Raw genomic sequence first — 13,860 nt, forward strand, 5'->3', positions numbered from 1 at the left:
ACTATACTTCAAAACTGTCACTGATTTTTGCCTCATATTTTTTTGTTCTGTCCCTCATAAAACTTTTGACTTTCTGTTAAATTGCTGATGATTTCAATCCAGCAATGGCAGTTATTAGCTTCATACTTATTGTTCATAAAATGCACATTGATGTAAATACCATTGTTCCATTAACTTTTTAAGCAAACTTGAACATTTTAAAATTGACTCTGCTTTTGAACCTTTGTTCCCCCATTATTTTTAGCTTTGTCCAGCATTCTAGAAGTTGGGAGAGTTAAGGCAAAAGACCATTTGTATTAAAGTGAATAACTGTTATGTTGAACGTTGTATTTTCCGTGAAGAGTAGATCATTGTGGTTTTGCACTCATAGTAGTTTTGTACTACTGAAAATTTGAAAACCAAGGCTGAGTAGTCCTTACTAAATAGTTAACCACAGTGATGCATGGACACCTAAGCCTTTCATGCGTCAGTCTTTTAAAAAAGTTCAACAGTGAGGATAAATTTCTGCCCACATATTGCAGATCATTATGAAACACCCTAGTAACATGCTTCCATTGTATTTTTTGAATTCTGTAATGAGGGTTATATTTGAAACATTGCTTCTGGCCAGGTTGACACCATCCATTAGCAGGATTGCACTAAGCCCATTACTTCAGAATTAGAACATTTGCATTAGTAAAACGTCCATTACCTGATTCCAAGACTTCTTGTAAAATAGAGCCTTCAAAGTTAAATTAGTTTGCTGCTTTTCTCAACAGACACCTCTTTCAAAAGGAGTACCCCAAGGTTCTGTCCTAGCTCCTCTTCTCTATTTTCATTAATTACTTCATGACCTTCCTTCTCTACAACTTATCCTCTACCCTAGTGACATGGCAATCTTTAGGTCCAGCCACAAGCACCCTGAAATTGAAACAAGTGCAAAAAGACCAACTCCCTCAATTCCAGGTTCATTCATCACTAACCATTACTCAACCACACAAAACAAAAAGCATGCTTTTAGGCACCAGTCAAACACTTAAAATTACCAGTGTCCCTCAGTAATCCTACCCTTTGTTGCACACCAACCGAAACAATCAACTCCTTCAAACACCCCTGTTTGTAGCTAGACTACTGACTAACATTACATACTCTTATTGAGAAATCAAGGGCCAGGAAAATCTCATCCTACCTATCCAAACCAGCCATGGCGGCTACAGGCAAAGGAAATCCTCCTGGCCCTTCTTGAATATGGACTACCAATAACAGCCATAGTCTCTAAGAAAAACTCCTCACTAAAGACTATCAAAAACAGTATCTGTCTCTTCATCACTAACTTTCCCTTTGAGCACCTCTGCCTCATCCTCAGAAAAGCCAAATGACAAGTACAGCACAGAGTAGACCAGCTTGGTTTCTTGTCTTCAAACATCTCCAACCTAACTCATTCCCACCTCTAGGTGATACATTTGGTAACACTCCCATACACTACAACCTGAGGTGCTTCTCCCGAATGCCCCCCCCCCCACTCCAGCCACCCAAAACCAGGCTACACTGCACCAACTACTTTCTCCTTACTTTGGCTCCTAAAATATGGGAATCTGTCCCCTCACCTAGAGGACCTACAAATCCTCCTTTTCCATCTTAAGAGATGAATATAAAAAAGGAAAAACGAAACATTTCCCACAGCAAATCCAACTGTACTTGCCACAAAGGCCACAGCCCTCACAACTCCCTGCCCTCGCTCTCACTGTCTCACAGCATTTACCCCATTGTACTTGCCATACAGCAAGCTATATCCCCCACAACTCCCCTCCCCTAGTTCTCACTATCCCACAGCATTTCATTGATCATAGGAGGTCACTAGGCTAACAGCCCTAAGGGCCCTTACAAGCCTAGTCAAGTTCAACCCATGTTCTAAAGGGTGTCCGGTTCAAACAGACTCTAAAATCAGCAATCTACTGCACCTATCCAAGAGGGATACTGGTGGAACTGTTGGGGTGAATTTCTGGTTACCCATCCAGTTTTGGCTTAAATAGGGTCATTGAGAAGCTTTGTTTAACATAAATAGGAAGCTTGTTCCAAAGGTGGGGCAACCTCTGAGACAAATCTGTCTTTCCAGCAAGTTTTTATTGATGTTGCATACCAGGTTACAGTCCTTTGAGTGAGTAACCCATGTGCAATTTGACTTGTGACTGTGCAGAATTTCAATTAAACTGGGTCAGAGATTGCTCAATATGCAAGACACAGGTCACCTCTGAGCAGTCTTTGACACAGAGTAAAGTAACTGATTTCAGTCTGTCCACATAAGACAGATTTGAAGACAATGAATTTCCTTTGTAAGGAACCTTTGTAGTCTCTTCAGTTGTTGCAGGTGTTTGGAAAGGAACATACTAAAGAGAGCGTTGTACTCTTCCATCATGATGCAAGCCTGAAATATAGTCATATAAAATGTGTTTCTCTCAATTGTTACATCTGTTAATTGCTACTGTACAGTTTTTGTTGTATATGTTTTACTTTCTGTTCTGTTTTTCATATGTACAGTTTATTGCTGCTCTGTTCCCCCTTTTTCCTTATGAATTATTTCACCCTAGCAGTATCTGCAAATGGTCAGATGTGATCAGTGTACTACCTTGGTAAACAAATGTAAAATAAAAATAAATTGTGAACTTTGATTTAAACATGAGAAACATTGGCACTTCCAGTGGCCCATGTCCTGAAACAGAACAAGGATGTTCAGAAGGATAGCCAAAGTGAAAACAGACTGAGCAGTTAGTTGTCTGCCCTTCATTGGGGGGGGAGGGGGGGAGTGAGGGGAGCCACTGCTAAGTTGTGTCAAAGTGAAGGCCAGATGGTCACCTCATCTAGCTGGCACCACTGAGTGCACAGAAGTGGTCACTTTATTCAGACATGTTAAATGACAATGGTACATGCTTATCTACATTTATGTATTTATGTAGACAAACACCACCTAAACTAGTAGGGAGAAAGTTCAGTAGAAACTGGAGTAAGGCTGTTCCACATGGGAAGGTTACTTAAAGGACTAGATCAAGGATACTGTTTGCGAACATAGGTTCATAGGTTCATACTAGGCTATCTGCCCAAGGGCATTTATAAGCCTAGCCCATAGTTATTTGGCTTTCGCCACCCCTTTAGTTTGAATAAAACTATGCCTATTATTTTGCTGTGCCTCTGTCAAGCAGTGACACTGAAGTAATCCCTGGGGTATATCTGCGATCTCCCATCCATTGGTCAAGATTCCTCTTGAACAAGGCCAGCGAGGTGCTCTGCCTCACATGTACCGGGATTTTGTTCCACAGCATAGGGAGTCTCTGGGTGATGAATCTGTCCCTCCAGCACGTTCTATTAATAACCGTGTCAAGGTTTAAGTCTCCCGCCCTTGTGGTTCTGAGGGATCTAGATTTTTGAGGTGAAGCATATTCATCAAATCTGGGTTTGACATGGCCTTATATGTCAGGCACAGGTCACCTCTGAGCAAGCGGTATGAGACTGAATAGAGCTGGAGTTCTTTCAGTCGGGCAGCATAAGACATATTTTTGAGACCCTTTATCCTTTTGGTGAGGAACTTTTGGGGCCTTTCCAGCTGCTGCAGGTGTCGGGTCAGATACATTCGAATGGGGCATTGTACTCAATCATAGGTCTAATGAGTGATGAGTACAGGGGGACGATGACCTCCCTTGATCTAGATGTGAATCCCTTCATGATCAGGTGGGCAATGTAGAAGGTTTTCCTAACTACTTTAGCAACATGAGTGTCAAACGAAAGGCTACTGTCAACCTGGGTCCCCAGATCCCTGATGACTTCTGTGCTCAGTGGATTGCCACCTATATGGTAGCTAGGGGTAACCTTGTTTTTCCCGAAGGGTATGACTATGCATTTCTTGGCATTTAACTTTAGGCCATGGCTCTGGCACCAGTTATCCGTTTCTGTGAGGCCCTTCTGAAGGATATCTGTGTCAGATGTGTTTTCGACTATGGCGCCCAGTTTGCAGTCATCTGCAAACTTTGTCAGCCATAACCCTCCTGCGTTTTCTTGTACATTATAAGATGAATAAGAACAAAGGATTACAGAGGAAACCTAGTGAGGTGAAGTAAAGGACTTTTGGTCCCCTTGGAAAAATATTTTCAATATATTAGTCCTAGAAGCTATTGGAGGCCTCTGGTCAGTCTGTCCATTGTACTGTTCATGCCAAGTACCACAAATCATACTCTCCACACTTATCTGTTTTTGTATTGCTAAAGTTCCATTGATGCTATACCAAGAAATGTATCTGCTCTTGTCTCACATTTCTCTTATGTAATAATTCCATGTGGCCATTACCACCTTCATAACCAAATTGATTTTCTGCTGTATCTTCATTTGCAAAATAAGAAAATATGCTGAAATACTGTTTATGTGACACTACCATTTTATCATTGTTTGCATCTTGAAGTATAGATGCATGCCAGGTAATGACAGGTGTACAACCCAGAGTTGGGTAAAGCCTATAACATAATTCAGAATGGGGAACATGAAAACAGTCTTCCACCACACTGGAGACTCTCAATATTTCCAGCTGAAGTGCTAAGGGACACTGAAAGAAATAGCCGATTATGAAATATCAGACTGGTAGTGCAAGTGCATGCCATGTTTAGCCCTTTGTGGTGGGGAGGTGGACTAGCATCCTGTTAAATACAAACTAATTTATTTGACATTGTTTACCAAGATCGTCCAACTTGGATAATATCCATCTTTTAGCCGAGGCTCAGAGAGAAGCTCCACATTGACATAATATGGTTATAGTTAAAATTATTATAAAGCCTAATACAGAAGAATCGCATGTTAACTGAGTAAAAATTCAGCTTTGGTTAATACAGTGTGAGCCTATACATACATAGTGCAAATATTTGGAGAAGTGCAACAAGCTGAAAAAGAAAATTGTCAATAGATAAAAGTATTCACAAGCTGCAGTTCGTAGAGATGATATTAAACACTGAGTGCATTCTTTGGAACAGTGATGACTAGATAATAAAGCCTAGGTAAAAATATATTTGTTCTTTGTGTAAGAAATAGATTTTACTAACTCCTTCTCTCTGAACTTAATCAAAATATGCTGGTGGTGGAAGGAGGGAGAAACAAGTTTAAGTACAAATATATACTGTACTAGATGTGTATGTATGCCAAGTACAAATAAATGTAAACTACTATCCATGTATGCTTTGCTACATTGTTGTGTACATGTTGGCTTGTTTTGTGAGCTAGGTTATGACTGAAAAGGGTCTGCTGACAATGCACTTTACCCAGTTATCAAACTGTAATACATAAATTACTTGAGAAAAAATGAAAGAAAGCTAAAGCACACTTAGCCATGTCCTTTATTATAGTGTTTAATTTTTATTTTCCTTGCCTACAGAACTGATGCATTACAAAGTGTGCAGTCAAGAAATGTGTTGCATTAAACATGTGTAAACTATTACTAGAATTGTATGAAATATTGTTTCCTTACAGGTCTTCGCAGCTGAAACTCTAAGAACCTTGTGCCTTTGTTACAAAGACCTTGGTGAACAGCAGTTTAGTAAGTGGTTTCAGAAATACCAGGATGCTTCTGTTTCAACAGTTGACCGTGATGCGGCCCTGAGCACAGTATACGAAGAAATAGAAACCGATTTGCTAGTAAGTGATGAAATGTAACTTTGTTCATTAAGTGTATGGTGAGTGCAAACTTAATGCACACATTTGAGTATGGGAACCTGGAATTCAGGAGTCTGTAGTCCATTATAATTTAGAGTTGTATTGCTGATAGTGCACGATGTGGGTTAAGACAATACTTTCAGTAATCCATTTGAAGTCTGTCTGATCTTATGTGGGATGTCTGTCAAGTATTATTTCCACCGTGTGAGTCCTGTAATAACATGGACAATGAATAGTGAAAATCTGATGAGCTTCCTTTTACAAGCTCTAGTTCCTTTTCAGCACTCACGAAATCCCCAGGTTCCTTTAGTTCCAAAATCCTGCTACAATAGGAAATGGCATTTAATTACTTCCCCACTTTGAGGGGTTCTTCAGGTGGGTTCACCAGCAACGTAAGTGTTATTAGGGTAGCAGCATTCTTGCAAATGTTCCTCCTCGTAGATCTACACTTACAGAAGCCTACATCACATCTGAAGGTTTTGATCCACCTTTTGAGAAGTCTGGTATATAGACGGGTAGAAAATATATTCATTGCTGAAGTGGTAGATGTTACCAGGACCACTATATGTTTTGCAGATTTAAGGAAACTGGACTATCACATCTGAAAATTCTCATAGGTTCATATGAAAATACTAGGCAATCACTCTGCAGTAACCAGACAATGACCAACATGCCAACCCCCAAAATTATGCCAACATCAAGGGCCTCTGGTCAAACAAGTCTGCAGATGATTACAAGCTAGGCACAGTCATAGAGTCCCCCAAAAGATTCAAATACCCTCCAAGAAGGCCTGACACAGACCAATAACTGGTGCCAGAGCCATGGTCTAAAACGTAATGCCAAGAAATGCATAATAGTATCCTTTGGGAAGGCAGCTACCCTGGAAACAACCACACTGATGATACACGCCTAAGAAGTAGATCCAGTAGTCTGGGATTTGAGAACACATTTAGACTGTAACATTTGTCTTTGACCATCACATGTTTATGGTAGTAAGGAAATGATTCTATGCTGCACAACTTACTAGCACAGGTATGACTTCTAGGTCTAAGGATTTAATTGTTCTGTTGTATTTGGCCCTCATCAGACCAAACATGGAGTACAACACCTCCTTTCATAATTTACCTGACCAGGCATAGGCAACAACTGGAGCATCAATAAAGGTTCCTTATAAAAAGAATACAGGGTGTAAACATGTCCTATGCAGACCACCTCAAAGGCCCATCCCTGTACTCTTATCTCCTACTGACTGCTGAGAGGTGATCAATGCCATCCATCCTCTGATACCACTCTGATAGACCTGTTGCACATCAGCAAAACAAATGATATTGTAATTACCCAATTTAGGGATCTAAACCTCATCTGCAGCAAAAATAGGGACATGGGAGGGAAAGGTATGGGTCTTGAGACTACCCTTCTCTGAACAGGCTACCCATCCATATGATGCATAGTTCTTCCCTAACTCAGTTCAGGCATAACTTGGACCAGTGGATGGAGAATCAGAAATTTACCCCTGATCTGGTACCTATGCCTCTATTAGACAGAGAATAGCCTGAAATGCTTGACCACCCATGCCCAAGACTACATATAACCCTTAAAATGACTCAGGAGTATCAAAACGTGTCCAATACATTTGGGAAACATGGCAAGGCTTAAAAACGTCTCCAGGGTCATTAGCGTAGTAATCCCCTATGATCCTATAAAAGAGAAGTTAAAAAAAAAAATCTGAATTAGTTAGTTCTTCTGACTTCCAGGATCTAGACTAGGTTCAACAGTGCATTTTTCTATCCTTTGCAGACAATAACCATTCTATATGTTTTGTAGCAGAAGTATCTCATAGACATTTCTGAAGTTCAAGCAAATTTACTGGCTTTCTTTTGAATGAAAGTAAAGCAGTCCGTAACCATTTAAATACATAAATATCCAAATTTGTATCTTTCATTGTCTATCATGATGACTGACTTTTAGGGGTGGAGAGTATAATAATTTGAGAACAATGAATTGTGGTGGCAAAGAAGATTAGGAGTTGCTGAACTTCCTGGTTTAAATGAGGCTATCCAAGTTAAATTTTATATGGAGTTTTTATTTTTCATCTTGAGTACCACACACATATTTTGGTATTTTGAATTAAAGTTTGAGTTTAAATGTTGCCACTGATTTTTGCCCCCCCCCCCCACATTTTTTGGCTTTGTCCATTATTACTGAGCAAAGAATCTGGGGAAGATGTTATATCCTCACAGTTCAAACAAATGTTCATATCTCTAGATATCTCCACAGTCCTCCTATTAAGGATGGCACATGCCCACCCATCTTTAGTTTTTATTTGCCCTACAACTGTAAGCATTGGAAGTATACACCCAGGGCACAGTGTGCCCACAGTTGAGTCCAGCCCTGGGGGAGAACCCAGCCCTCCAGCTTCACCTGAATAAGAAGAGAAGAGCAAATGAATGCATGAACAAGTACAGGGTCAAAAGTGGTAATGATATGAATATACCCTTGGGCTTAGAGGGAAGGGAGTGTGGGAAACAGGATTGCAACAATGACTACACTCTACCATCTACAGTTATTGAAAGTTGATTACACAACTGTACTGTGGTTGTGTGGTTGTGTTGCAGTCATAATCTTAGCTGCAGATAAGGCGGCAGGCAGTACTGGTAGATGATGAGGGCAGCATGCCCTTTAGGATGACTGAAGCACTTGTGCAAAAGGATTTAGTTTAGAAATGTATATTGCCATATTTGTGACATTAAGAAGGTTAAAATGTGTTTGCATTATACAGCACTTTGCACAGTACTTCTTATTTCTGAATAACCTCTGGCAGTTATATAAATAATGCAGGCCTTGATATTGTATGATGATAACCATCCTCAGAAGTTTAAAGATGTAGCTTAAGTTTTAGAAGATGCCTATAAAGTATTTAAGAACATGATTTCCAGTCTTTAAAGTACTGGATACATTAGGTCTTCATATAATACTTTTGTGAATTTGATTAAAGTCCTGCTTTCTGACAGGCCATTTTATATAACAAAAATGGCTTTAATTTCACTTTTCAAGAGCAGCATATCAGAGTCGGGCAGGGCTGCTGCTTGTTCCTTTTCCTTATTAACTCATTTGATGCGTTCATTCATCTGAATCCCCTTATTAATGCAGTGTGCAGTACTTAGAATACTTATGCTGTTATAGTTTAAAGTGTGGTGTATAACTGTCTTTTTTTTTTAATCATCATTATTAAATTATCGTATATGACATAGGCCATGTTGCATTTATATAAATGACAATAAATCACAGCGACACAATCTCAATTGCAAACACTAAACATTCCAAACTGTGCCAACAAAACTGTAGCTGCAAACTTTATACATCACTTTTAACATATCTGTTCATTGCTGGTCAACTCTTACATAGTTCATTCAAATCCTGCTTTCTTTTAAACTTCATTCCTCCTCTGCATATATTGATCCCGCAGTTCCCAATTTTTTCCTATGTAATTTTCTAAAGATTCCATTTGTTTTAACTCTCTTACTGTTTTCACTACTTTTAGTAAATGTGGTTTTGACTTTGCTTTCCATTTTCTAATAATTGCTGTTTTGGCAGCCATCATAATTAGACTCAGCAAGGCCTTTCTATGTTTAGGCAATTCCCAGTTTGTATCATAGCTCAAAAAAATCATTTCCTTAGCGACTCCAACTTGCTCACCAAGAATCTCACACAGAGAAGTCTGCAGGGAATTTTTGAAGTCTACCAACTCATTACACTCCAAGGAAATATATTCCCAGTCATGTCTTTCTGCCCCATCACATCTCCAATATTTGCTGTCTACCTGAGGAAAAATTATTTGAAGTCTGCTTGGAGTATAAAAATACCTATGTAAGCACTTCCAGGCAAAGATCCAAAATCAAATAGATTTTGTTGCATATTTGGGATTCATGCATATATCCCCCCATTGTTTCTTTGTGAATTGCTTATCTGATCTCTTCCCAGTCCTTCCTAACCTCCTCTAATTGATTCTTATAGTAGTCATGCAATATTTTGTATTCTGTACTAATTGTTCCTTTTTTAATGGCAACTTCTATTCTAGATTCTACTAAAAACACTACCAGCGTTTGTCTTTCATTTAGGACCCTTCTATTTCTTTCACTTTGCATATACTCTATCAATCCTTGATATGGAAGGGAATCTTTAACCTGCAGTCCAAATAAGTGCTTGGTATCTTCCATTCTGTTACCTTTCCCCCTCTAGTTGTTTACTTCCAGTACCTTGGTTCCTTTGCCAGTTTTATCCAATATATTCCCGCCCCTCTTGCCTATTGTATGTATCCCCAGTTGCAATCATCCCTATCGGCAGAATCTCCTTTCTCCATTCCTGCTTTGGCTTAGTTTTTAGAAGACCTTCTGCAACTTTATGAATATAATATTCTGTATTATTATTGTTCTCCTTAATGGTCTGCTTCCAAAATCCCAGTCTCTACCTGCTACTTAAGCTTTTCCCCCTGTTTCATCATTAACTCTTTCCACTTTGAATTAGTTTTCTGCTTGTGCTTATATATAGGAGCATTGAATGCGTTGCTCTGAAATACCCCTTCAACTCTGGCATTCCCAATCTGCCCTGTTCTATTGGAAGAGTAAGCTTACCCCACTTGACCTTTGCCATCTTCTCCTTCCAGATAAAATCCTTCAGCTCTTTAACTGATATCCACAACTTCTCTGGTTGATAAAAATGTCCCTGACCAGTGTGCAAGACTGTGTCTTTTGGCTTTTCCCAGTTAGGGGTCGCCACAGCGGAACTCCGGACTGCTAATGATTGGCAGTAGAGTTTTACATGCTGGCTTGCCGAGCCTAATGCACAACCTTCAACGAAGGAAGGCCCGTTCACGCATGTCGCCACACAGCAGACGCTTTAACTGAGAATCGAATGGGCAACGTCTGTGAGGCGACAATGCTACCACAGCACCACCACCGCAGTACTAAAGGGACTAAAATAGTTTAACTGCTTATATCATATCAATATCCATATGATAGAGCTTCCATTTTCTCAGTTTTTATATCATCTTTAGTCTCTTCCCACATATCCTTAGCTGCCACTCCCGAAACTTTTTTAATCTGTACTCCTAAATACTTGATTTTAACTTGTCCCCATAAATATGGATATTGCTGAACCAATTCATGTGTGTACATTATTTATTGCTATTGCTTTTGTTTTTGCTTCATTAATTTTGTATCCTGAAAAGGGATGAAACTGCCTCAGTATGCTCCATAGCACTGTATGTCCCTTTCTGTTTTTTTTCAGGTATAAAATAATGTCATCTGCAAACAGAACCAGCTTTTCTTGACTACCATACCAATTATGTCCTTGAATTTCTGAGTCTCTCATTTTTTTGCCAATGGTTATAAATATAATGCAAACAACAAAGGATAGAGGATTACCCCTGCCTGTTCTTCTCAAGCAGAGTTTATCAGAGGACCCTACACACTTTAATTTTCACCTCTGATACCTTCATATGTCGTCCTAATCAATCTTCTAATTTTATCAGGGACTGCAAATGCTTCCATTCTCTGCTCATAAAATCCCAGCTTACTCTGTCAAATGCTTTCTCTGCATCAAGACCCACCAGCAGCAGTGGTATTTTCTTACATTCTGCTTCTCTCTGTGTCATTACTTTTCTCAAATGTTTGCCTCCCCTCCACACAACCACAGTGATCCATATCTATCAATTTTGGCATCACGTTTGCTATTCTTTTATCCATTATACATATAAACACTTTATAATTATGATTTTGTATTGAAATGGGCCTGTATGAAGTTGGATCTCATGGATGGTTACCCTCTTTAGGTAGTACAGTTGCTACCGCTATCTTCCAGGATGTTGGTACTTCTCTTAAAATACTGTTAAACACAACTTTCCAGATATTCATTTTTCTCCCTCCTAGCTTCCAAACTTCCACAGGAATACCATCTAAGCCTGGGTACTTTCCTGCAGATTGGTTATACATCACAATTTTTATCTCGTCTCCTCCTATCCTAACTGTTATTAATTGAGCCTTCTCCCCTCTAGCCTTGACATATTTAATTCTTCCATAAACATTTCCATTTGTACCTTTTCTTGATTTTCATATTTCTCTGGTTTATACAGACTTTCATAGAATTTCTGAAATATTTCTAATACTTCTACAGGATCCCTAGATGTTCTTCGTCTCACATTGCTGCAGTCATAACCTGCGGGTAGTCTGCTGTCCTCGGTCGGCCCGAATACCAAAGAGCTGGGCTGGCATCGGTCATTGTCGCCTAGGGCTGACGTCAGTACATAGTAGTACTTAAGCGCATGACCGATGCCATATCCTCCGTCTTTCTTGCCGCGTGGTCCGAAGCAGAAGCAGCGTTTGCAAGTGCCGTTCGGCGTTCTGAAATTTTCATTTATCGAGTTTCAGACCAAAGACCTAGTTGGTCTAAGTACCCCGTTGGGGAAATCTTTATCTTTTCTTGCCTCAGTTATCCAGATGTCAGAAAAAGTTAATAATTGCATTTCTTGTGGGAAACAGATACCTCATAGGGATTATCATTCTTTCTGTATTCCTTGCTTGGGGCCTGAGCACGACGTAGTCGGGTGTCGCTTTTGTGCTAGATTTAATAAGCGCACCATTAAATGGAGATTAGACTGTGCCAGGCTTGTTTTCGGTAAAAGGTGTAACTATAACATGCCGTCGGATCCCCCGACGCCCGCTACCGCTAAAAAGCATAAAGACAGATCTTTGAAGTCTAAACCGGACGAGTCGTCCGTTGCGGACGCCGGTTCTACTGAGCCTCCGGTTGAATCTGTGGATCCTGCCGAGGGTTCGGCTGAATCCCAGGGGGAACCTTTACTTTTACAGGAGTTGGCCTCTCAGGAGATAGGCCCAGCTGAAGGTGCTTCTCAGGTGTCTGTAGTTCCATCCTTACAGAAGGTTATTAGGCCTTCTACTTCAGTAGCTAAAGGCCATGCTAAGGCCAAACCTTGTCTGGTTGGCCCTGGTCATAGTTCTAGCTCTCCAGCCCCTGTTCCTAAAAAGCATTTGTTGAAAATGGTGGAGGACTTGATTACTTTGATCAGGGGTTCTATGCCCCCCCCAGAGAAGAGGCCTAGGGTGGAGGCAGATTTAGAGGGAATGGATCATTCCTCAGACTACTCTGATTCCTCAGCTGAAGAAATTCAGGAATTCTCTTCTTATTCAGATTCGGATGCAGAGGACTCCTGTCCTTCTGCTTCTCCTCCTGAGGATTTTTCTTTCTCTGAGACTTTACATTCCATGAGGGAACATTTTAAGTGGGAAGGTCAGGATTTTTCAGATTCTCGGAAAAGGCTTAGGGAATTTTTGTTTCTGCCACAACATAGGCCCTTGGCTATTCCTCCTGTCTTAGATGTTGTTCAGGATGTTTTTTCTGAATCTTCCCTTAATCCTGATTCTTTGCCTCCTGCCCCTGTTAAGCCGGACAGATATTACAGAGTTCCAGAAGCACATAAGTATTTGTACAAGAGTCCTAGAGCTGATCCAGAAACTATTATTCAAGGTCCTAAGGGTATTAGGGCTTCTGTGGCTAAGAATCCAGTTCCTTTGGATAAAGATTCTAGAGCTTTAGATAGGTGGGGGAAAAAAGTGTACACCTCCTCTACGTTAGCTATGAGGGCTTTGAATTGCCAATTTCATATGCTGAAGTATCAGAACTTTTTGTTAGGTCAATTGAAATCTAAGGTGGATGCTTTATCTGAGGGTATAGAGTGTAAGGAGCTCCAGGAGTTGGTTCATGCATCAGATCAAGTTGGCAAGCATTCTTTGCAGTGTGGTTTCGATGCTCTTCAGGCTTCATCCAGGGTGGCTGCTACAGGTTCAGTTATTCATAGACATGCCTGGCTTAAGGATCAAAATTTGTCAGAGCATGTTAAGGCTCGGATTTTGGATGCTCCTCTTCAATCTGAAGTACTTTTTGGTCCTCCTGTGGAATCAGTTTTGAAAAAGATGGAAGATAAGGCTAAGTCTATGCAGACGGTCAAGGATTTTATGCAGGTGCATCCTCCTAAGTTTAGTAGGAATTGGCCTGCTAGAGGATGGTCTTATCCTTCTTCGGATTATCAGTCTAAGGGCAAGTCTAGATGTGGTAGAGGCAGAGCTCACGCTCAGGGTTCTTTTAGACCTAGGACTTGGAGTTCTCCTGCACCGTCTTCTG

The 13,860-nt window shown here is 40.3% G+C and overlaps 1 protein-coding gene across 5 annotated transcripts in view; it reads left to right on the plus strand.

Annotated features, from left to right (window-relative positions):
• ATP8B1 (ATPase phospholipid transporting 8B1) overlaps positions 1-13,860 on the plus strand; it is a 1,573,644-nt gene that overhangs the window by 1,231,351 nt on the left and 328,433 nt on the right. For all 5 annotated transcript variants that reach the window (XM_044074782.1, XM_044074792.1, XM_044074774.1 and 2 more), the window contains one exon: positions 5,482-5,646. In XM_044074782.1, the coding sequence (XP_043930717.1) occupies positions 5,482-5,646 (165 nt within the window). The remainder of the gene's footprint in view (positions 1-5,481; positions 5,647-13,860) is intronic.

The sequence above is a fragment of the Protopterus annectens genome, chromosome 1.part1, assembly GCF_019279795.1.
Source record: "Protopterus annectens isolate FY-2018-M chromosome 1.part1, PAN1.0, whole genome shotgun sequence".
Lineage (NCBI taxonomy): Eukaryota > Metazoa > Chordata > Ceratodontiformes > Protopteridae > Protopterus > Protopterus annectens.